The sequence below is a fragment of the Aegilops tauschii genome, chromosome 1 (assembly GCF_002575655.3).
Source record: "Aegilops tauschii subsp. strangulata cultivar AL8/78 chromosome 1, Aet v6.0, whole genome shotgun sequence".
In the NCBI taxonomy this organism is placed as follows: Eukaryota; Viridiplantae; Streptophyta; class Magnoliopsida; order Poales; family Poaceae; genus Aegilops; species Aegilops tauschii.
In genome coordinates, this window is record NC_053035.3 from 239,295,680 (window position 1) to 239,316,914 (window position 21,235).

Consider the following 21,235-nt stretch of genomic DNA (forward strand, 5'->3'; position numbering starts at 1 on the left):
GTTGTAAGAAAGCTGTTCACGTACTGTTTTAACAGATTTTGTCTTTTTTCATGAGCTCCTCATATGTCCGAACAAGGTGCATTTTTTCACGAACATCACGCATTGGAACATCTTCCACCAAAAAAAATTCAGAATTTTTTGAAATTTTTAGTATGTTGTTGAATTTACTGTTCATCAATTGGATGCAGATGAGGCTGGCACCGAATTGAATATCCGTTCTCTTTTTCTCTTGTTTTGTTGTTATAATACACACGCACTGACGCCACACTCTCACACAGCTTCTGTTTTTTCATTGAGTGATGAGCAAACCCATGTGGTGGTCATTCGGCCAGTCCTTCCAACTGACCTGCTGAGTGCTGACCCTTCCACTGTTTGGCGCTGCGTTAATCCGTTCTTCATTTCTCTGTTTGCTGAGATGCAGCGTTGCTTAACTCAGTCTACTCTAGGCGTGCAGTTAGACAATTCGAACCTCGGCCACACGTTTCTGTTTATAGAAATCTAAATGGCCTGACATTCCAATTGCGCTCTAAGCTACGTCTCTGAACAGTTCCTTCAATCCGACGACGTCTCTAGAGGCCATCTTTGAACAGCCCTGAAATGTTCAGCCCAAGTAGTATATACTATACCAAACTAAACAACCCGTGCAAAGGAAGCCAGGATACTGCAACTGGATTCCAGACCGAGCACACCCACACACAGAGGAAGGGCTAGTTTGGATTGCGTCCTGGCCGAGCCAGGCCTGGCTTGGAGCATGCCTGGGATGTAGAGGAAGACTGTTTGGCTGCTGCCCTGGGAGAAAAGAAGCCAGCCTGGCCTGGACATGCCAGGACGGTGATTAGCCTGCCAGGCTTGGCCCAGGCGACCAATTCCATACGCCTGGCTGTGCTGCCTGATGGCTAATAGCTGCCTGGCAACAAATCAGAAAGGGAAGCAAAACAGCAGCACCGTATGTACGGGCTACACACAGCCCAAGATTCATTTTTTAGCATGGTTAACTACTCGCCAGGCCAGGCTTCAACCAAACAAAATTTCTCCAGGCTAGCCTGGCCAGGCAAGATTCGCCAACATTTTCACGTCCACACTAGGCACCAAACTTTCTCAGGCATGAGGCCCAGGGTAGCAACCAAACTAACCCGAAATCCACAGACTGAGCTTCCCTGCCGTAACTGCAGGTGCCTTTGGGCCACTGACAAGTGGGTCCAACAGCTGGCTGGCCCACATGTCACTGACCCAAAGACATGTGCAGTTAAGGCACCTAAGCAGCGTCCGAAATCCACGCTTGATTACTAGCCGCCGTGTCCAAGGGGCATGCACGCACGCAGCTGCGGCTGCCGCCCAGTCCCAGAAGTGAGTGGATCAGCACCGCATGCCATTCGTGATGTGGAGTGGGCGCTGCACTAGCCAAGAAGCTGCGTTAGTCAAAGTCGATCTGAGGGAAGTCTGAACCCAACCAAACCTGGTTGCCTTGCCCCCATCATGATCGACCTCACCTCACCTCGGACAAGGAAAACCACCACCGCGAGCTCGGATCAGCTCAGCTCGGCGCCTACGGCCCGCCGGACGTCCCTTTCCTGCGTCTGCGTGGCTTCGAATGCAACAAAGATCTCGGTCGGTGTCGACCACGGCGTGCGTGGGTGCGTGCGTCGCCGGTCGAGCAATGGGCATGCGTAGCGTCCGCGCCCGTCCGTCGCGTGGGTGCGACACGCGCGCGCGCGACCCGATCGCGATCGACCTGCTCGCCGCGTGATTTCACGCCATCGATCGATTGTTAGTCCACGTACGCATACGCATACGCATGGTCCCGGACGGACGGTGTCGTGTATCCCAGCGAATTCAATGCCATGCTCGGTGACCGGAAACGGGCCACAGGTACTGCTGCCATTGAATTGAGATCCAGGGATGAACTGAGCGGAGCGGTTCACGTCAGGCAAAGTGTACGGGTTCAGACTGCCGGTTCAGGCACTCTGTCTGATGTCCTCTTGAAACAAGACGTCCACATTCTGGACGAATGCGATGCTTCTCAATTCTCATAGTAGCAGCAGTTCACATGAGATGTGTACCGCTGGACTAAATCTTGTTTTTCGCTGAAATTTTTCATTACGTTTTAGATTTTAATCCTTGGTGATCTAAACGCTTTTATATTTTTTTTTACTGAGAGAGTAGATGATACCAAACCCTCGACTCAATGTGTGCATCTATACTCGCAAAGAGAAAAGGGAATGGCGTCGCCATTTTTTACAGTATCTCGCGGAAATCAAGGGCCGAAACATAATGTAAAGAACCACCAAGTTGATCTATCAGTTTTAAAAACAGCCTTTCCGATATGCCCATTCCATGGCGCGGTCACTCTCGCTCGTCCCTCTCCTGGCCATCCATCATCCAAAAAGAAGTGGCACGGGATTCCTCCTCAAAACATATCGTTCGCATAGAAAATACAATCATTGAACCTACAGGTCGTGCCATTGTGCCCAATCATTACCCACTAACAACAATTAAGCAAGCCACACATCTTCATTTGCGGCAATAATCATCCAATATCGCCCAAATTGAAAGTTGTAGGTGTCAGATTATCATCCTCTCATAGAGAGGGAAGTTCTCGTACTCCATCCAATCGACATTAATTGTTGATGATCTAGTATAAAGTTGTACTAAATTAGCAATAACTAATATGGACCGGATGAAGTAATATTCTCTTGTAATATTCCTTGGAATAGATCACACTCCCTCCATTGCACAATATACTGCGCCCGTGTTTTTCGAGATCTAACTTTGACCGTATATTTAACCAACGAGACCAACTGTGATGGAAGCAAAAATTATACCGTTGAATTCATATCGAAATACAAATTCAGTGGTATAATTTTTGTTCCCGCCGCAACCGGTCTCGTTGGTTAAATTTACGGTCAAATTTAGATCTTGGGATGCGTGGACGCACTATATTGTGGAACAGATGGAGTAATAAAAAAAACTTGATCATATATGCATTGACGTGGACAGGCACCACGAGATCGGAGATCCATTGTCAACACACATTTGCAGTGAAGTGGACGTGCATGCCATTGCGAGCGGGCAAAGTCTGTTTTCCACATAATCTTCTATTACGATACCCCGGATCTCCTGAACGTGCCATGACAGGCCACTTGCTGGCCTATTACAGCAGTACACGACTAGTGTCAGTGAGGTGGTCGAGCTGCCTAATTAATCAGCGGCCGCCCCGGTCGAATACTGGGTTCAGTTCAGAGATGTTCGAGGGCTCGACATGATTCTGTCAACCATTTAAGTAGTGCTTGCTGTCAAGGGGCATGGAATTCTATGACTGGGAGAGGAAGTCAATTTCTGTGGATCGGATCGCAGTGGATGCGTGCTGGATAATGGTAAGCTTTCTAGAAGTACAAAGTTAGGCACAAGGCCTTAGGTGAAAAATGATCAAGTTCGGAGGGTCCAAGTGTTGAAAGAACTGTTGACGCTCGATTACGACTAATAGCAGTCCCTGACTTGCGTGATTTGATCGCTAGTCTATCAAGCGACTGTTTTGCTAATGACGGGAATATGAAGAAAAAAATGTTATCAGCATGCTTGCTAATGACGGATAAACATTAAGCTTAGTCCGGGGTCATGGTACGAGCCATGAATCCCGTGTTGTCCTGACCCTTTCCGAACATTTTCGGCTGGTGCTGACGGTTGCTTCTTGTTTTACTATCGTCTGGTACTAATAGTAGAAGCAGCAGCGGTAATTAACCTGAATATATGTGGGTGACCTCTTCTCTTGCCCCTAGTATCCCGCAAAATATGAACCCATATGAGCGTCTACAGCCGGACGCCTCAAACCCGTCACAAACGCACGGGCGAATGGCCCGGTCACTGACCAATCATGAAAATGCGAACCAGATGGGGCTCAAACGTCCGGGCTGACCGGCACCCCTCATATCTAGCCAAAATATAGGGCGGATATTGGGGCGCCCGGGCGCGTCCGTCACGTCGGTCCCGGCCCACGTTAGCCCGCCTGATTCCACATATATTCCTCCTCATCTGCTCGTCGGATCAAACCCTAACTACTTCACACCACTCCCCTCCGCCACCCAAGTTCTCGTCCGGCGATCTCCGGCCTTCTCCCAGCTGCGGGTAGCGGATCTGACTTCGACAATTCCGGATCCGTCGACCGGGGTGTCGTCCCGTGCGGATTGGAGGAGGCAATGGTCGTCCGCATTGCACTCCACCGCTCCCGGGAGGACATCGCCCGGCCGACGGCAGGATCTGTCCGGCGCGACTCCATAGCATCGGCGCATCGAACGCTTGGATTTTCTGTGGCTGGATCATCGCGGTTCAGGGAGCCTCCAAATCTCCCCTTCCCCACCACCGGTCCGGCAAAGTATGAGATCCACCGGGACCGGTGTGCCCCCCGTGGGAAGGAGAGGATAATGGCGGCGGAGGCCCGCCTCGCTGTCGACATGGCAGAGGCGGAGGCAGCTGATGCGTCTGCGCGGGCGGCCGCGGAGGAGGAAGCCATCCGCGCCCACATTGTAAATAAGCGGCAGCGGAGGAACACGCGCGCCCTCGCCCGAGAACAGAGGCGGTTTGTGCCATGGTTGGACTGCCACCCAAGGAGGAGAAGGAGGACAGCGGCAGGGCGGACAGATCCGGCGATGTGACATCCGACTCGATCCCTACTGTGTCTTCGACCGGCACTTCCGCGAGAAGGACGACAATGGCGCCGAGAAAAGCAAGGGCGGCCGTGGATGATCTTCTCTGCCATATCCAAACATGCCAAACTTTGATAGTCTGATGGCATGTTGTGATGTAGTAGTCGGACGATGTATGCAATGTATCGTTTACGTACTTGCATGTGTCTGTACGGATTTAAGGTATGCTAACTGAGATGTCCGGTTATGAGAATGAAAATTTAAGGCTTGACTGTCTATGGACACGACCGGATGCGTCTGCAGACATTTGAGGGGTTGGATTTGCCAAGTCCGTTGGCTAAATGATGGCAAATCAAACTCCACTGTTTTGCTATCAGGATTGAGACTTGCTCTCATATGTACCATTGTTTTGGTCTCACTTCCTTTCCATCTTATAGCAACTTGTGATTTTAAAGCTACTATGATTTACTCGCAAATTCACTAGACAACATAAGAAATTATTGAGAATTCTTGATCTAGGATTATGGCCGACACCATTAAATCATTCTGCAAGGAAGCTTTGGCAGAAAGGGAACTGCCACAAAAGCACAAGGAGCAAGAGGGTGCTAGCAAACGCAACAGGCAAGGCATGGGAATAAAGCTGCCTATACTACTACCAGTACTACACTAATTATTGTGGACAGCATCTCCATTACACCTTTCCAATGTAGCCAGGCAAGGCTAGAAGGAATTCAGGATCAAATGCTTTCTCCAAGAAAATTGAAGCAAGCGTTCCCAAATGAAGATACCCTTCCCCATCACATCACCCCGCAGTTGGAAGTATCAAATGGGTGGGCCGGATTTCTCTTCTTGTTGTTCTCTTGACTTTCACAGAATAAAATGAATAGTAACAACTGAACACAATGTTGGAAATGGGCACTTCATTCTTCACATAGGACAAGACTATTTGGGGCCTTTTTTGGACAATACTGAAGCTCCAGCTTGGTGACCTTGGATAGGCCAGTGCATGTACCGACCAAGCACACATGCCAAGCCTAACCATCTGAGCAAAAGGATTTCATTGGAATTATGGCCAAGACAGCTAATGGTTTTTGACATTTTGTGAAGGATAACGATCTTCATGCTGGGTCCATTACCTGGAGTCCTCGGTGGCATCCTACGTGAACCGGCTCGGGGCTGTCGGGATGCCGGTTTGTTCAGAAGAAAAAAAGTTGGCAGTGGAAAGGAGATGCAGTTGTATGTTTATATGTTTGCTCAGAAAACGAAAAGGAGATGCAGTTGTATGTTTACTTTGACGAACAAGGTGCGGAACCAAATTAATTAACGGTTTTGCTAAAACTCATTCGAATGAGAAATAGATTGGTCTCATTCACTTTTCCAACCGTCGGATCCAGTTGCACCGCGATTAGTGTTTGTCAACGTGGAGAGCTTCGTAGCGATGTGTGCGCGCCCATCTGGTGTTCGGCTCGCGACCCGGCCCTTTTTTTTTGTCTTTGCAGTCCGGCCCGGACTGTTTTTGACGCAAAAGCCCAGGCCTGCCTAGAATAGGATCTGCTAGTTTTTTATGAGCAAATCTGTTGCTAACGGAGTGGCTTCAATTTTTTCTTTTTTTGGGCAAGCAAGAGAATCCTTGCTGCTGCACATTGCTCCAATATTTATATCAGCGGCCTCCAGTACTGTAGTGTCATGCCCTTTCTTTGTTTTTTTTTGTTATGGGAATGCAGACCTTAACTTTTTTATTGATTTTTTTGTTTTCTTCTACAGCACATTTTTGTATAATACCTTTTCCTTGTTCTAATTCATCCCAAGGTCATGTTTTTGTGTTTTCCCCGTGTATGTAGGATGGTGTGCCCAATCTGCCATTCGCATTGTGGGAGCGATAACGAGCAGAGTTTTCACATTGTTATCCGTGATGACTCTGAAGCTTCAGCGGTAATCTTTTTTCTTCTTTTCTTAATTGTTTTTTTCTTGCCGTCATTTTATTAACATGAAAGCATTTTTTTTCTTTTTTTGATATATTTCATGTTTTTCCTTTTCCTTTTTTCTTGTTTTATCAACAGAACATTCCATGCACTGCAAGGAATAAGTTTAAGCAGGTGTCTGGGTTGAACTTTAAGGTAGCCGGCGACGGCATTTTTTTCTTCTTAGTTTTTTGTTAGTACAACCCTCCCCCTGAGCGTAACTGCAACTTAGCACACCCAAGCGTAACCGGGCGTCGGGGGGAGGGTTGTCGGCGTCGATGAAAATTGGTTTCCATTTTTTTGTTAGGGTTTTTTGTTGTAGTCTCAACCGCTCCAACCCAAGCGCAATTGCAACTCAGCACACCCAGGCTCAAATGGGTGGAGGGTTGTCGGCGTCGATGAAATCGGTTTCCATTTCTTTTTGTTAGGGGGTTTCTGTTGTTGTAGTTGCAACCGCCCCAACCCGAGCGCAATCACAACCCAGCACACCCAAGCACAACCGAGGGTCGGGACGGAGGGTTGTCGGCGCTGATGAAATCGGTTCCATTTTTTTGTACTTGCAACCGCCCCAACCCGAGCGCAATCACAACTCGGCGCACCTAAGCGCAATTGTAAGACATATAACATGACCGCAACCAGGGGTCGGGCGGAGGGCTGTCGGCATCGATGAAATTGGTTTCCATTTTCTGTTTGTTAGGTTTTTTTGTTGTTGTAGTTGCAACCGCCCAAACCCCAGCGCAATCGCAACTCAGGACACCCAAGCACAACCGGGGGTCTGGGTTGGAAGGAAAGTTGTCAGGGCCAGTTACATGTGTGTTGGGAAACGTTGCATGGAAAACAAAAAAAATTCTACGCACATGCAAGAACTATCAAGAAGATGCATAGCAACGAGAGGTTTATGTGTTCTGTCATTTTGTCTTTATTGCAAATATGTTTTGCTTTTTTCCTAACACAGTTTTCACCTTTTTTTTTCCTTTTTTTTTGTATTGGTTGATATCACTGTGGTAGCCTGGCTTATTAGGGATGATAGACTACTCATATCAATAAGGAATTCCTTCTTTTCCGGAAGCCCATTCGGACAGAACTCCAAAGTTAAGCGTGCTCAGCTTGGAGTAATTTCAGGATGGGTGACCGACCGGGAAGTTGCTCCCGGGTGCGCACGAGTGAGGAGAAAGTGCGCATAAAAGGCTAGTATTGATCTGTGGGGCTAGTCTAGATCCTGCCGGGAGTAACGACCACCGGCGGGTGTGTCCAGGGCGTTACAAGTTGGTATCAGAGCCGACCCTCGCGGTTACATGGATGTTTGCGGACAGGTGCGCGGTCATGTTGTACATGACGTTTGTGACCTGTCGTGGCACACATCATGGCACATGTGCCGGATTGGAAGCACAGACGTATGTGCCAAGAGGGAACGTTCCTGTGGCCCGACGAGGACGTCGGTTCCTCTGAGTGGGGGTGTATGTGATAGCCTGGCTTATTAGGGATGATAGACTACTCATATCAATAAGGAATTCCTTCTTTTCCGAAAGCCCATTCGGACAGAACTCCAAAGTTAAGCGTGCTCAGCTTGGAGTAATTTCAGGATGGGTGACCGACCGGGAAGTTGCTCCCGGGTGCGCACGAGTGAGGAAAAAGTGCGCATAAAAGGCTAGTATTGATCTGTGGGGCTAGTCTAGATCCTGCCAGGAGTAACGACCACCGGCGGGTGTGTCCAGGGCGTTACAATCACATAGAAAATCCCGAAGAAATTTGTTCAACCATTGAACTTGGCTCCAGAAGGGGTTGTTGATATCACATATGTTTTGTTTTGCTTTCTGTTTTTGTTTTGTAGTTTTGTAATTGCCCTAGTTGCAAGTCCACCATCGACTCGCAACTGTGGGTGCCCGCATGCCACTTGCAAGTAGAACATCGACTCACAACTAGGGTTGTTTACCCGATGCCACTTGCAACTCGACCATCAACTTGCAACTCGGCCTTTTGTTGTTCTTTTGCAATTGCCTAGTTGCAAGTCAACCATGGACTCGCAACTGTGGAGGCCCGCATACCACTTGCAAATTGATCCTCGACTCGCAACTGGTCTATTTTTTGTATGTAGTTTTTGCAATTGCCCTAGTTCCAAGTCAACCATCGACTCACAACTGTAGGGGGCCTGCATCCCACTTGCAAATAGACCCGCGACTCGCAATTAGTCTATTCTTTTTTGTAGTTTTGTAATTGCCCTAGTTGCAAGTCCACCATCGACTCGCAACTGGTCTGTTTTTTTCTAGTTTTGTAATTGCCCTAGTTGCAAAGTCCAACATCGAATCGCAACTGTGGGTGCCCGCATGCCACTTGCAAGTAGACCATCGACTCGCAACTAGGGTTGTTTACTCGATGCCACTTGCCACTCGACCAACAACTTGCAACTCGGCTTTTTGTTGTCGTTTGCAATTGCCCTAGTTGCAAGTCAACCATCGACTCGCAACTGTGGGGGCCCGCATGCCACTTGCAAATAGACCCTCGACTCGCAACTGGTCTTATTTTTTACTTTTCTAATTGCCCTAGTTGCAAGTCCACAATCGAGTCACAATTTTGTGGGTGCCCCGCATGCCACTTGCATGTAGACCATCGACTCGCGACTGGTCTATTTTTTTCTTGTTGTTAGGCCTTTTTGTTGTAGTTGCGACTGCTCCAACCACAACTACGGAACATATAATGTGACCGCAACTAGAGGTCGGGGGATAGCTGTCGGCACCGATGAAATCGGTTCCAATTTTTTTTGTTAGGTCTTTTTGTTGTAGTTGCAACCGCTCCAACCCGGAGCAATTTGCAACTCAGCACACCCTAGTGCAACTGCAGGACATATGATGCAACCGCAACTAGGGGTTGGGGGAAGGGTTGTCAACATCGATGGAATACAAGCAACTGTGGGGCCCGCATGTCACTTGCAAGCGGATCATCGACTTGCAACTTTGGGTGGTTACTGGATGTTAGTTGCAACTCAACCCTGGACTTGCAACTAGCCAATTTTTGTGTGATGCTTCATAATTGCCCCGGTAGCATGTCCACAATCGTCTCGCAACTGCGAGGGCCCGCATGCCACTTGCAAGTAGACCATCGACTCGCAACTACTCTTTTGTGTTGTTGTATGTTGTTGTTTTTGTTCTTGTTCTTGGTTGTTGTTGTTGTTGTTATTGTTGTTGTGTTGGTTGTTGGGGGTGTTTACTCGATGCCACTTGTAGCTTGACCGTCTACTAGCAAATGGTCTACTTGCAAATAGACCATCGACTTGAAACTGGTCTGTTTTTTTACTTTTGTAATTGTCCTCCTTGTAAGTCCACCATCGAACCGCAACTGTGGGTGCCCGCATGCCAGTTGCAAGTAGACCATCGACTCGCAACTAAGGTTGTTTTACTCGATGCCACTTGCAACTAGACCATGGACTTGCAACTGGTTTGTTTTCTGTATGTAGTTTTTGCAATTACCCTAATTGCAAGTCCATCATTGACTTGCAACTGTGGAGGGCCCGCATGCCAATTACAAATAGACCCTCGACTCGCAACTGGTCTGTTGTTTTTTGTAGTTTTGTAATTGCCCTAGTTGCAAGTCCACCATCGACTCGCAACTGTGGGTGCCCGGATGCCACTTGCAAGTAGACCATCGACTCACAACTAGGGTTGTTTACTCGATGCCACTTGCAACTCGACCATCAACTTGCAACTTGGATTTTTTGTTGTTGTTTGCAATTGCCCTACTTGCAAGTCCACCATCGACATGCAACTGTGGGGGCCCGCATGCCACTTGCAAATGGACCCTCCACTCGCAACTGGTCTGTTTTTGTTTTGTAGTTTTTTAATTGCCCTAGTTGCAAGTCCACCATTGACTCGCAACTGTGGGTGCCCGCATGCCACTTGCAAGTAGAACATCGACTCGCAACTAGGGTTATTTACTCGATGCCACTTGCAACTCGACCATCAACTTACAACTCAGCTTTTTGTATGTAGTTTTTGCAATTGCCCTAGTTGCAAGTCAACCATCGACTCACAACTGTGGTGGCCCGCATGCCACTTGCAAGTAGAACATCGACTCGTAACTAGGGTTATTTACTCGATGCCACTTGCAACTCGACCATCAACTTGCAACTCAGCTTTTTGTATGTAGTTTTTGCAATTGCCCTAGTTGCAAGTCAACCATCGACTCGCAACTGTGGGGGCCCGCATGCCACTTGCAAATAGACCCTTGACTCGCAACTGGTCTATTTTTTGTATGTACTTTTTGCAATTGCCCTAGTTGCAAGTCCACCGTCGACTCACAATTGTGGGGGGCCTGCATCCCACTTGCAAATAAACACTCGACTCGCAACTGGTCTGTCTTGTTTTGTAGTTTTATAATTGCCCTAGTTGCAAGTCCAACATCGACTCGCAACTTTGGTGTCTGCATGGCACTTGCAAGTAGACCATCGGCTCGCAACTAGGGTTGTTTACTCGATGCCTCTTGCAACTTGCAACTCGGCTTATTTTGTAGTTTGTTTTTGCCCTAGTTGCAAGTCCACCATTGACTCACAAATGTGGGTGCCCGCATGCCACTTGCAACTCTACCATCGACTTGCAAACTCATTTTTTTGTACTTTGTAATTGCCCTAGTTGCAAGTCCACCATCGACTAACAACTTGTTTGTTTTTTGTCTATACTTTTGTAATTGCCCTAATTGCAAGTCCACCATTGACTCGTAACTAGTCTGTTTTTTGTCCGTACTTTTGTAATTGCCCTAGTTGCAAGTCCACCATTGACTCGCTACTGTGGGGGCCCGCATGCCACTTCTAAATATACCATCGACTTGCAACTAGGTCTTTCTGGTTTGTTGCCACTTGAAAGTCGACATTCCCCCTTCAACTCGTTCATTTGTTTTTTCATGCCACTTGCAAGTGGACTCGACTTGCAACTAGTTTATTTATTTTGATGCCCACTTGCATGTGGACATTCGGCTTGCAACATTTTTTTGTTGATTCCAGTTCAAGTCAATGGTCAACTTTGCAACTGGGTTTTCTTGTTTCATGCCACTTGCCAGTCGAGGGTCGATTAGAAACTGTGGGATCATATTTTGTTTGTTTGTTGCCACTTGCAAGTAAAGTGTCATTATTTGCATTTTTTGTGTTTTGTGATCTTACGGAGTCCACCATTTTTCTTTTTGACTTGCAACTATGATTCTTTGTGTTCATGCCTCTTTTTTTGCAAGTCCAACCTTTTTTGATTCGATAGTTTATATTTCACAAACACTTTTTTCCGTATCTTTTTGAAGCTAAAATTTTGCAACCAAGCGCCAACTAACTTGAGAACCCCTAGTTGTTACTCCTTAGTGAACACACAACTATATATTTTTCCTTTTTTGTCTCTTTTTTTGTTGATTTTTGTTGTAGGCGCACTAGTGTTTTTAGTGACCCTTTTTTTAATCTCAATTTTTTTACAAGGACAGACCCCCAAAATGCTTTCTGTATGTGTTTTTAGACTAAACACAATGTTGTGTAGTCAACTGCCATTTTTAAACTTTTTTAGGCGGGTTTTCTGCAAGATCTCCACAGCAACAATGGTTCTCCGATGTATGTCCACACAGACACATTTATTTTTGCATTTATTTTGTCTCCCATTTGCACTGTTTGAATCGGTGGCGCAGAGGAGGAGGAGGAGACGGGGACGACAAGCTCGAAGCCTTTGGCGAACGAGATGGCCGTGGACGAGCCTCCCGCTCCGCACCTCTACTCGACGCACGGGGCATCCGATTTGGAGACGGCGAGGCAAATACATTTTAAAACATTTTTAATACATAATGAATGTTGTTTAATGATATTATACATTTTCAAATGCATCTTTATATTTTTAATACATGATAGGATTTTTTTTATATGTGAGAACACTTTTTGTGAAATATCATAACAAATGTAAAAAATATATATATTTCATTTTTTTCTACAAGGAGAATGAAAAATAGAAAAACTTAAACAGGAAAAATAAAAAAAACTTCAACATTTTCTATAAGAAGCACAAAAACCAAACAGAAAACCGGTAGAGAACTGCACATTAGAAAAGTTATACAAAGGACAAACTTAGGCCGGACGTTGCTTGTGGCAACGCTGCTGCTGGCAAAAAAACAATCCCAGCCAAGCACAAATCGTACTAACAGAGAAAGAAAACCAAGGTAGAAGCAACTGGATCGTGCGATGCAATTTCGCGTGCGTGTACAACAGACATCCAAAACGCAACAACCAAAAACTGACGGGCCAAACCGGAAAACAAAAACTAAAACCAGCCCAAACTAAAAACCGGCCCAGTGGACGAAAGAAGTCAAAGGGGGACTCAACCGGGCTGCAACAACAGGGGATGACGTCATGTGAAAGAGACCATACTTATGTCTCAGCTAGATGAGTTCTAGGCGCTCCCATTAATTAAAGAACGTGATTTGTAAGTGCATGTTTGACAAACCGAGTTAATTGCAAGAAACCATCAAATTTGAGGCTTCATTTGCGAAAAACTATTTGTCCCTAATTATTTGCAAAAGTTACTTCACATTCAGTATTTTTTTTGCAAAAAGCACTAATTAGGCGATTTGGCCCGATTAATCACTTTTTGACAAATGGGCCTGGATTGTAAAGGAGGCGACTTGGCGAAAAATTCACACACACACCCTTGGATCTAAAACAGAAAAGCAATCTAGCCCTTATTCCCAGTTGGTTATCGTCAGATGGCGCACACGGACGAGCACCTGAGGACGGTTGCTGCATGCTGCCTCCCGCGGCTGCTGAGGGTGCGGCTGGCAGTGGCGGAGCTATGCACAGGCAAAACGGTGCTATGGCCCGCCCAACCTATGGTTAAATCAGTAGCCAACAGGGCAAAGTTAGCTTAAGAAAGTAAAATTTACAGGCTTTCCTCTAGCTTAGCCAAATATGGCACGCCCAACATATTGTCCGTTGCTCCGCCACTGGTCTGGTGCTGCTCGCCTCCGCAGCTCCCCACCACTGTTGTTGCTCGACGCTGGTGCCCAGCCAGTGATGTTGCTTGTCGCTAGGGACGAGCCAGGTGCGCAGCTAGCTGCTGCCATGGCCAAAGGATGAGGAGAGCAAGCGGCAGTGGGCAGCGAGGGGGACCGCTCGCCGGTCGGCGGAGCTCCGGCAGCACAGCGGCTCAGGCAGCACAGCGGCAGGTCCCGGGTGGAGCTTCCGGCGACGGGATCCAATGGTGGTGACGGGAGCCGTGGGGGGCGGAACTCCGGCAGTACAGCGGCAGGGCCGGGTGGAGCTTCTATTGGCGGCGACGGGAGCCGGGGCGCTCTCCCGATCGGATCGGGAGCAGGGATGGGCTGGATTGCTTTTATGTTTTAGCTTTAGGCCTCATTCAGTTTGGAGGATTTTCGTAGGAAAAACATAGGAACAAGGATTTCGAAGGAAAATTTCCTATATGTGCATTCGGTTTGTAGGAAATGTGTACAGGAATTTCGTAGGAATACTACTCATTTTCCTGTGTTCTTGAAGAAAACTACACATTCACTTAAAACTCATTTTACATGTAGAAACGAGGCAAGTCAATTCCTTAGGATGGCAAGTGCCATCCCATCAAATTCCTATACTACTCCTAATTCCTACGTTTTGGTTACCTCCAAATCGAATGAGCCCTTAGGGGTGTCTATGTAATAGTTTTTGCTTAGTTAACTCCTTACAGCTCGGTCCCACTTGTCAAAAAGTGATCAAATGAGCCAAATCTCTCAATCATTGTTTTTTACAAAAAAATTACTGAATGCGCAGATAGTTTTTCACAAATGAAGCCTCAAATGTGGTGGTATTTTGCTTTTAACTCCGACAAACCAAATGTCAGATTAGCAAGATACTATACCCAAAGACCCGCAAAGTGGACGTTCTACCAATTTTAATTAATAATTATGACCCATCTGTACCTATTTCTAGTTATCCACATCGTATCTTTTTTTTATGACATCGTATCTTATCAATATAGCTTTCACCCTATCCAATCCATCATTTTTTCACTTTATGAATGGATGAGCCTCAGCTAAAACGGCTTGCACAAGAAACACAAGAAAGCAAGATGCCACCTACGTACGTAGAAAACTAATCACACATTTCCACAAAATGACATAAATGAAAATGACTAGCAAAGCAATACAGTACAAACCTTAACTTTTGTTATATGAGTGGGTATATACGGAGTACAATAGAAGATTACTTGCCGGGAGATACACACAACCAAACTTTTTGCGGGGAACCAAAATTAAAACTTGACGACACATATCAAATCACAATACCAAAAGTACACAACATGCCCTAAAACAAGTAGGCATACGACACCGGCAAATGGACGGATTAGGAAAAGACATGTTTATCAGATATATATTTTTGCGGGTAGCATGTTTATTAGATCAGTGGCAAGAAAATCCAGTTAGCATATGTTTATCACCAGAAAATGAGCCAAAATATATTGCGTGGGGTATCCGGCGGATCGGCCGAAAATTGGTGTGGCTTTCCGTCCTCTATCTTTATTTTAGGGAACTTTCCGTCCTCTATCTGCACAACATTTTTCTTTTGTGTGCAGAGCATTTATTTATTTTTGCGGAGAGGGTTCCTTGTGGAGTACTGTAGACGAGTTGAACGGTTCGTGGCTTTGGCTTCGTGAGATGCGTGACGAGACGGCAGAGGGTCAAAGGTGGAAAGCAGTATTTTAACTGAAAAAATCCAGTCAGGTCCGCCCGCGGGCTAACGGATTATCTTATCGGACGCCAGCGCTTCATTTTTGATGGATTATTTCACAATCTATCTCTCTGTAATAAAAATCTTTTTGGAACGTGATTCACGTCACGGTTTGCCATTTTCCTCTCGAGAAAAGGATTGCGGATCAAGTCTGGATTTTTTGAAGCAGAGAAGACACGCGACGACCTGGCGGCCCTTTCCCTCAAAAAAAAAAAAAGAACTGGCGGCCCTGACGGGCCCGGGCGGGCGGGCTAGCGGTACCGGGTCGGCTAAGCCGGAGTGGACCACACCACAGGCTCGACTCGCCGCCCCCAACCGCGGGTTGACGTGGGGGGATGAGAAGAGCAGAGACCGCGCGCGCGCGCCAGCACGGAAGCGTTTGCGTTGGCGTCCGACAAGGCCAACGCGAGAGGAGAGAGAGAGGGAGAGGCAGAGCGCAAAGCAAACCGTAGCCGGTTTCGCACCCCGCCCCGCGGCTGCTTCCCCCCCTCCCCTCTCCTCCGACGAATAAAGCCACCATTCCCCCCTCGCTCCCTCCTCCCACTCCCCCTCTCGCCAATCCTTCTCCCTGCACCGCCTTCCTGCGCAGCGGCGCCAAGGTTCCTTCGGATTCTTCTCCTTCTCCTGCTCTCCGACCTCTCCTGCTCGGCCCCTTCCTCTTCCTCGGGAGCGAGCGAGCGATTCCGATCGCCGCGGCCGTGGAGAGCGGCGGGCGCGCTCGGCCTCGCGCGGGGACGAAGGAGGAGGACGAGGCGCGTGGGCGCGGAGGGGCCATGGGCGGGCACAGGGTGGAGGACGGCCGGCCGCCGTCCAATCTGCAGCGCTTCCTCGACTGCACCACCCCGACAGTCGACACGCACATTCTCCCCAAGGTGACGCTCCCCTCCCCCGTAAACCCCGCGCCTGCCCACGCGATCTGCGCCAGTACGATTCTCGGGAGTTTTAGGATTCGCCATTACTCCTCCGCTGATCTGCTCGCGTCACCTGTGTTCCTCCGCTATGCCTGCCTTACATGGCCACTGAATTACTGCTCGCTGCTTCTTCACCCGCACACCGGATATGCTGAATAATTACAACTACTCCACTGCTTTAGTAGTAGTACATATTTGTTCCTTGTTCATTTTGAGAATTTATTCACCTACTGGTACTGCTGCCAAGCTGTGCTTCCCCCCCTTCTCTTGCCTGATTGGGATGCGTCCTCGGTGGCGACGGCTGCGGGCATAAATTCCTACCTTTGGCTTGTCAATTCCGGCCCGCTGCTCAACTGTTCTAGTATTAATGACTGCCCTTCAGCCCTAGGCAGGCAGGCTATGCATACTTGTCATGTCTTAATCTGAGACTGAGACGCTGCTGCTCATCATGTTGATCCAGACCAATGGCCGGCTGTCCAATGACGCGTGGCACCATGCCGACGCCGACAGCGTCGAGTACTTCAACCTCGCCGACCTGTGGGAGCAGTACTACGAGTGGAGCGCGTACGGCGCCGGAGCCACCGTGCAGCTGCACGGAGGGGACAAAGTGGTTCAGTACTACGTCCCGTACTTGTCAGGGATACAGCTATACACCAACAAAGTCCTGAATGCGTCCAGGTCTGCACCAAGATAACCATGCTTGATTTTGACTTCATGTTGATTTCTGGATGGAGATTGAACCAGTTTTCTCTTTGCCTGTAGGAGTTTTGGTGAGGATTATGGCATGGACTTCTGGAGCGATGATGACGACAATGAGAAGATGTCAAGATCCTGGAGTTCAACATCTGACGACTCATTTAACTGCGACGTGGTAGGGGGGAACAGGAGGCGACCTGGCCATTTGTACTTTGAGTTCTTTGAAGTTTGCTCTCCTTATGGAAGGATCCCACTCATGGATAAGGTGAATTTCTATGACATATCTTCTAGTAGCTTATCCTGGTCGTGCTATCTCTATTCTTAGCTGTTTGTTTCTGCCAGGTATATGAACTATCCCAGGGCTTTCCCGGGTTGACATCGCTGAAGAGTGTCGACCTTTCGCCTGTCAGTTGGATGTCAGTTGCCTGGTATGATCAAACTTATCCCCTTTAGTTTTATTCTTTACAAGAAACAAATTTTGGCAGACAAATAATCACACAACATAAGAGTTTCTTCATAAATCATGCTTGCATGGCCTGGCCATCCTATTTTCCTTGCTTGTAATTATAGATTGCAAGCAGTGGTGCTCAACCTGTACCTATTTAGTTCCATAGTGAATTGAAGTGTTTATGTTTAGTTTGACCCGTGGTGCTCTCATCATTTCTGTCTAGGTAGTAAGCGTTGTTTCTCTGTTCAGAAATCCTTTCTCGGCTATTCATTTTGTTCTCTGTGATAATTGTTATTTTTTGACATTGTCATTTATCTTTACTACTTCTATATTTAGGTATCCTATCTACCACATTCCCTACCAACGCAATGTGAAGGACTTGTCTGCGTGCTTCCTAACTTACCATACCATTTCCTCTTCATTTCAAGGTATGTTGCTGTTGCATGTAAGACACTAACTAGACTAGTTTGATCATCTCTAATGACACAAGAACGTCATCATTTCCATAGGACTCTGTGCCATTGCTGCATGACCTGTGACAATGATGCTAGTCATTAATCATCCTAGATTCGTGGTGATGTCCATTTGTGTTGTTTAGATGATCCTGTAGACACACTGAGACTGAGTCAAATTTCACCTTGCACTATGTGAATGTTCTCTCCTGATTTCGGTTAGATTGGGTTAGTGTGCTTGGAAGAGGATGACTGCAAGGTCATGGGACATAACGACAGTTCCATTCCCCAACCACTCTTATAAACATGCACTCTTTCATTGCTTCTGTACCAAGCTGTGAGTTGGAACTGATTCACTTAAAATATTAGGCTTTGACTATTTGATCAATACAAAAGTGTGCTAGCTTAGTCAAAGGTTTGCTTCAGTCACATGACATGAGAATATGCACTGCAGAAGTATGTCGGTCACAAGCATAGAATATGTGTTGTGTACTTTGGGGAAACCTTTTCCTGGATCGTTGGTCTATGTTTAAACTATAATTAACAGAGGAGTGGCATTCTGGTGGCCCTAGGTAGAAGAAACTCGAAATGAACTGCAGCTTTCTCAATCACCTTGCTTGAGACCGATTGATTGAGTGGTTTCTACTGTTCAGATTCTGTGGAGTATATATGGTAAAGGCACACTGTGCTTAACGTGTTTGATTATGTTGCTATATTCCAGAAAAGATGCATGTTAGATACATTGATGTCAAGATATGTTTTTTACTGCCAATTGGTATGATATGAGATGTTACCCCCCACCACACACACACACACACACACAAACAAACAATTGATGCTTAGCTTCCAAGAGTATGAGAGTTTTCTTCAAGGGTTTGTTCAGCTTGGTATTTTGCTTCCAAACCTTCATCTTCAGTTTCAAAAGGCCCCGTGTCTTAGCTTTCAAGTATATTAGACACTTGCTTGCGAGAGAAGGAGGTGCTAGCAGTTTCTTTCCCCAGTTAAGGGGAGAAAGAGACTCTCTTGTCACATAGCTTGACTTTGTTAGTTATTCTTAGAGATCTGTAGTTGTTTCTTAAAGGGTAGAAAATTATATGTTTTACCATGAAGGAAGGGCTCTTTCAGGCACTTCTTTTACTTATCGATGGTGCAAGCTTGCTTGGATTGCAATGGTGTGCAACCGCACTTAGGCACACCAGCTGTCCACTTCCCAGCAAAAAATTAATCGCAGTAGAGAGTCTAAACCAAGCCAATTCTTTGAGCTTGACCCTGCTTTTTCTTGCGGGGATTGGTACTGTAGTCCTTAATAACAGCTGCCCTAGTGACATGCCTTGAACACTGTTTCCAAACCGCAACTAGCTGTATTGATGGCATTATTAATGTTTCTGAACAGATCACACACCGGAGACCATGACCTATGGCTCAGCTGCCAGTGGGAAACAGAATGACCAGAAGGCCAACACTGTATCACTAGCCCCGTTTGGACTCGCAGCAAACAAGATACAGGGCTCTCTGTGGACCAACCCCCGGACAGGAGATCATAAGAGGATCGTCTCCCTCTTCGGCGCAGCAGACTCCTGGCTTAAGCAGCTTGGAGTCCGGCACCATGACTTCAACTACTTCGTCACTCACCCCATGTGAACTACTAATTTGCCCCCGCAGACTTGAAATCGTCGAAACTGCTTACACCACCGACAAGGGGCACAAACCATCTACCGTGTATCGCCCTCGTAAAAGTTGAGTCTAACATTCGTGGGATAGGTTTATACGGCTTGATTGCAGCACATAACAAATGTATCAGGACTTGAAAGGTTTTGTGTTTCTTGGCTGAAGATGTAACTAATGTGCACAGAAGTTTTGGTACTAGTCTGATATATCCAGCTCTTGTGGTTGGGTGCATATTGTAGCTACCTGCCTCGCCATGTGTACTCAACTAGCCTATGGAGGTTGTGTGCCCAGGATGAACTGCTTTTGCAGAGTCCTGTTTTCTGGGAAACTGCAGAGACATCAGAGTTCAGTTGGACCTGAATCAGTTCATTTTATTTATTTTATTTTTGCTTTTTTTGAAAAGGAGGTTGAAACCCCCGGCCTACCTGAATCAGTTGATGACAACTTCATTCTCCTTTAAAGCAATTGTATCAAAAAGTGAGGTAGTTGCACAACTTGCGCCAAAAGAAACCATAAATTCAATTGCAATCAAGCGCCCGCAGGCACAAAGTGGAGACACAAATTCATTAGTGGCATCTATTTAGTTTCTTTCCCTCGATATCATTTTCCTACAAAACTAGTAAGTAAAGGCATGCTATTATCCAGCACAAAATGTTGACATATTGTATTCTTATGGCAACACACAGAGCAACGGAGCTAGTATGTTGTGACAGTTACATTTCCTTGACATGTAACCCAATCTATATCTGTACCTACCAATAAAGCAAGGTGCGTTTCTCCAATTTTTAAATCCATCCATCCATATTATTTTTCTTAATTTATTGATTTTTTTACTATCCAAGTTGGTACTATCTGTTTGTGCGACGTTGCATTAGATTTTCATGTACGTGGCTTGACAGGGCCTCCGCATGGCTTACTTCCCTCGCTCAGTTGGGGTTCTGGCTGGACCTGCATCCATGCTCAAAACTGTGTATGTCACATACGTAGTAAAAGGCCGTGGCTAATTGAGCTATAGCAATACATAGAAATAGGTCCACCTTGCTCAATTGAACCGCCTCTCAGCTATTCATATGCGTCCCAGGTTATGTGAGTATCAACCAACCAGATTGGAGCAAAGTTGGGACCATATGAGATTGGTTGGCTCGGGGCCGGAGGAGGATGACGCGTGAGCAAGTAGGCCGGTGGGATGGGCTTCCTCTCATCAGCAGGAGAGGAAGGCAGCGGAGGGCAGAGGGGCTCAAGGTTGGTGGGCCTACATGGGGCGTAGCCGACGCTCGGGACGGTCGGCTCGATTGCGGGGAGGTTGCTAGCGGGGTGAAGAGCTCCTCGGCCAGAGGCGGCAGGGCCGTGAGGTTGAGGACACCGCAGGCGAAGTCGGCGCTCGGGATGGCTGGCTCGGTAGGGGAGGTTGTTGGCGGGGCGAAGAGCTCGCCGACCAGAGCGGCGGCAGGGCCGTGAGGATGGGGAGGCGCGAAGAGCGCGGTCTCCTGTGCTGCTTGCTATGTCATTTAGAGGATGCTAGCTGGGCGCCGGTTTGGGAGGCTTAGGGGGGGAGAGAGAGAGAGAGAGAGAGATTTGGTGCGCCAGCCCAGTCGGTTGCTGAACAATTTCCATTTTAAAAACAAAATATTCTCAAAAAAAATTAAAAACAGAAAATTGCCTCAATTATTTTTTAAAAATCAAAAAAACGGGAAAAGGTGATTCCACATAAAATTGGTTCCACAAATCTTT

General features: G+C 47.0%; 1 protein-coding gene across 1 annotated transcript; it reads left to right on the top strand.

Moving 5' to 3' along the window:
• The first annotated feature begins 15,653 nt into the window (after nucleotides 1-15,653).
• On the top strand, nucleotides 15,654-19,832 carry LOC109740946 (uncharacterized). The gene is made up of 6 exons (XM_020300014.4): nucleotides 15,654-16,201; nucleotides 16,701-16,918; nucleotides 17,003-17,201; nucleotides 17,279-17,364; nucleotides 17,721-17,812; nucleotides 19,230-19,832. The coding sequence occupies exons 1-6, from the start codon at nucleotides 16,103-16,105 to the stop codon at nucleotides 19,475-19,477; spliced, it is 942 nt and encodes a 313-aa protein (XP_020155603.1). The 5' UTR covers nucleotides 15,654-16,102; the 3' UTR covers nucleotides 19,478-19,832.
• The last annotated feature ends 1,403 nt before the right edge of the window (nucleotides 19,833-21,235 follow it).

Coding starts and splice junctions, on each gene's coding strand:
- LOC109740946 (XM_020300014.4), top strand. CDS start 16,103: ATGGGCGGGCACAGGGTGGAGGACGGCCGGCCGCCGTCCAATCTGCAG. Junction 16,919..17,002: donor AAAGTCCTGAATGCGTCCAG/GTCTGCACCAAG, acceptor CTTTGCCTGTAG/GAGTTTTGGTGAGGATTATG. Junction 17,365..17,720: donor AGTTGGATGTCAGTTGCCTG/GTATGATCAAAC, acceptor TTCTATATTTAG/GTATCCTATCTACCACATTC.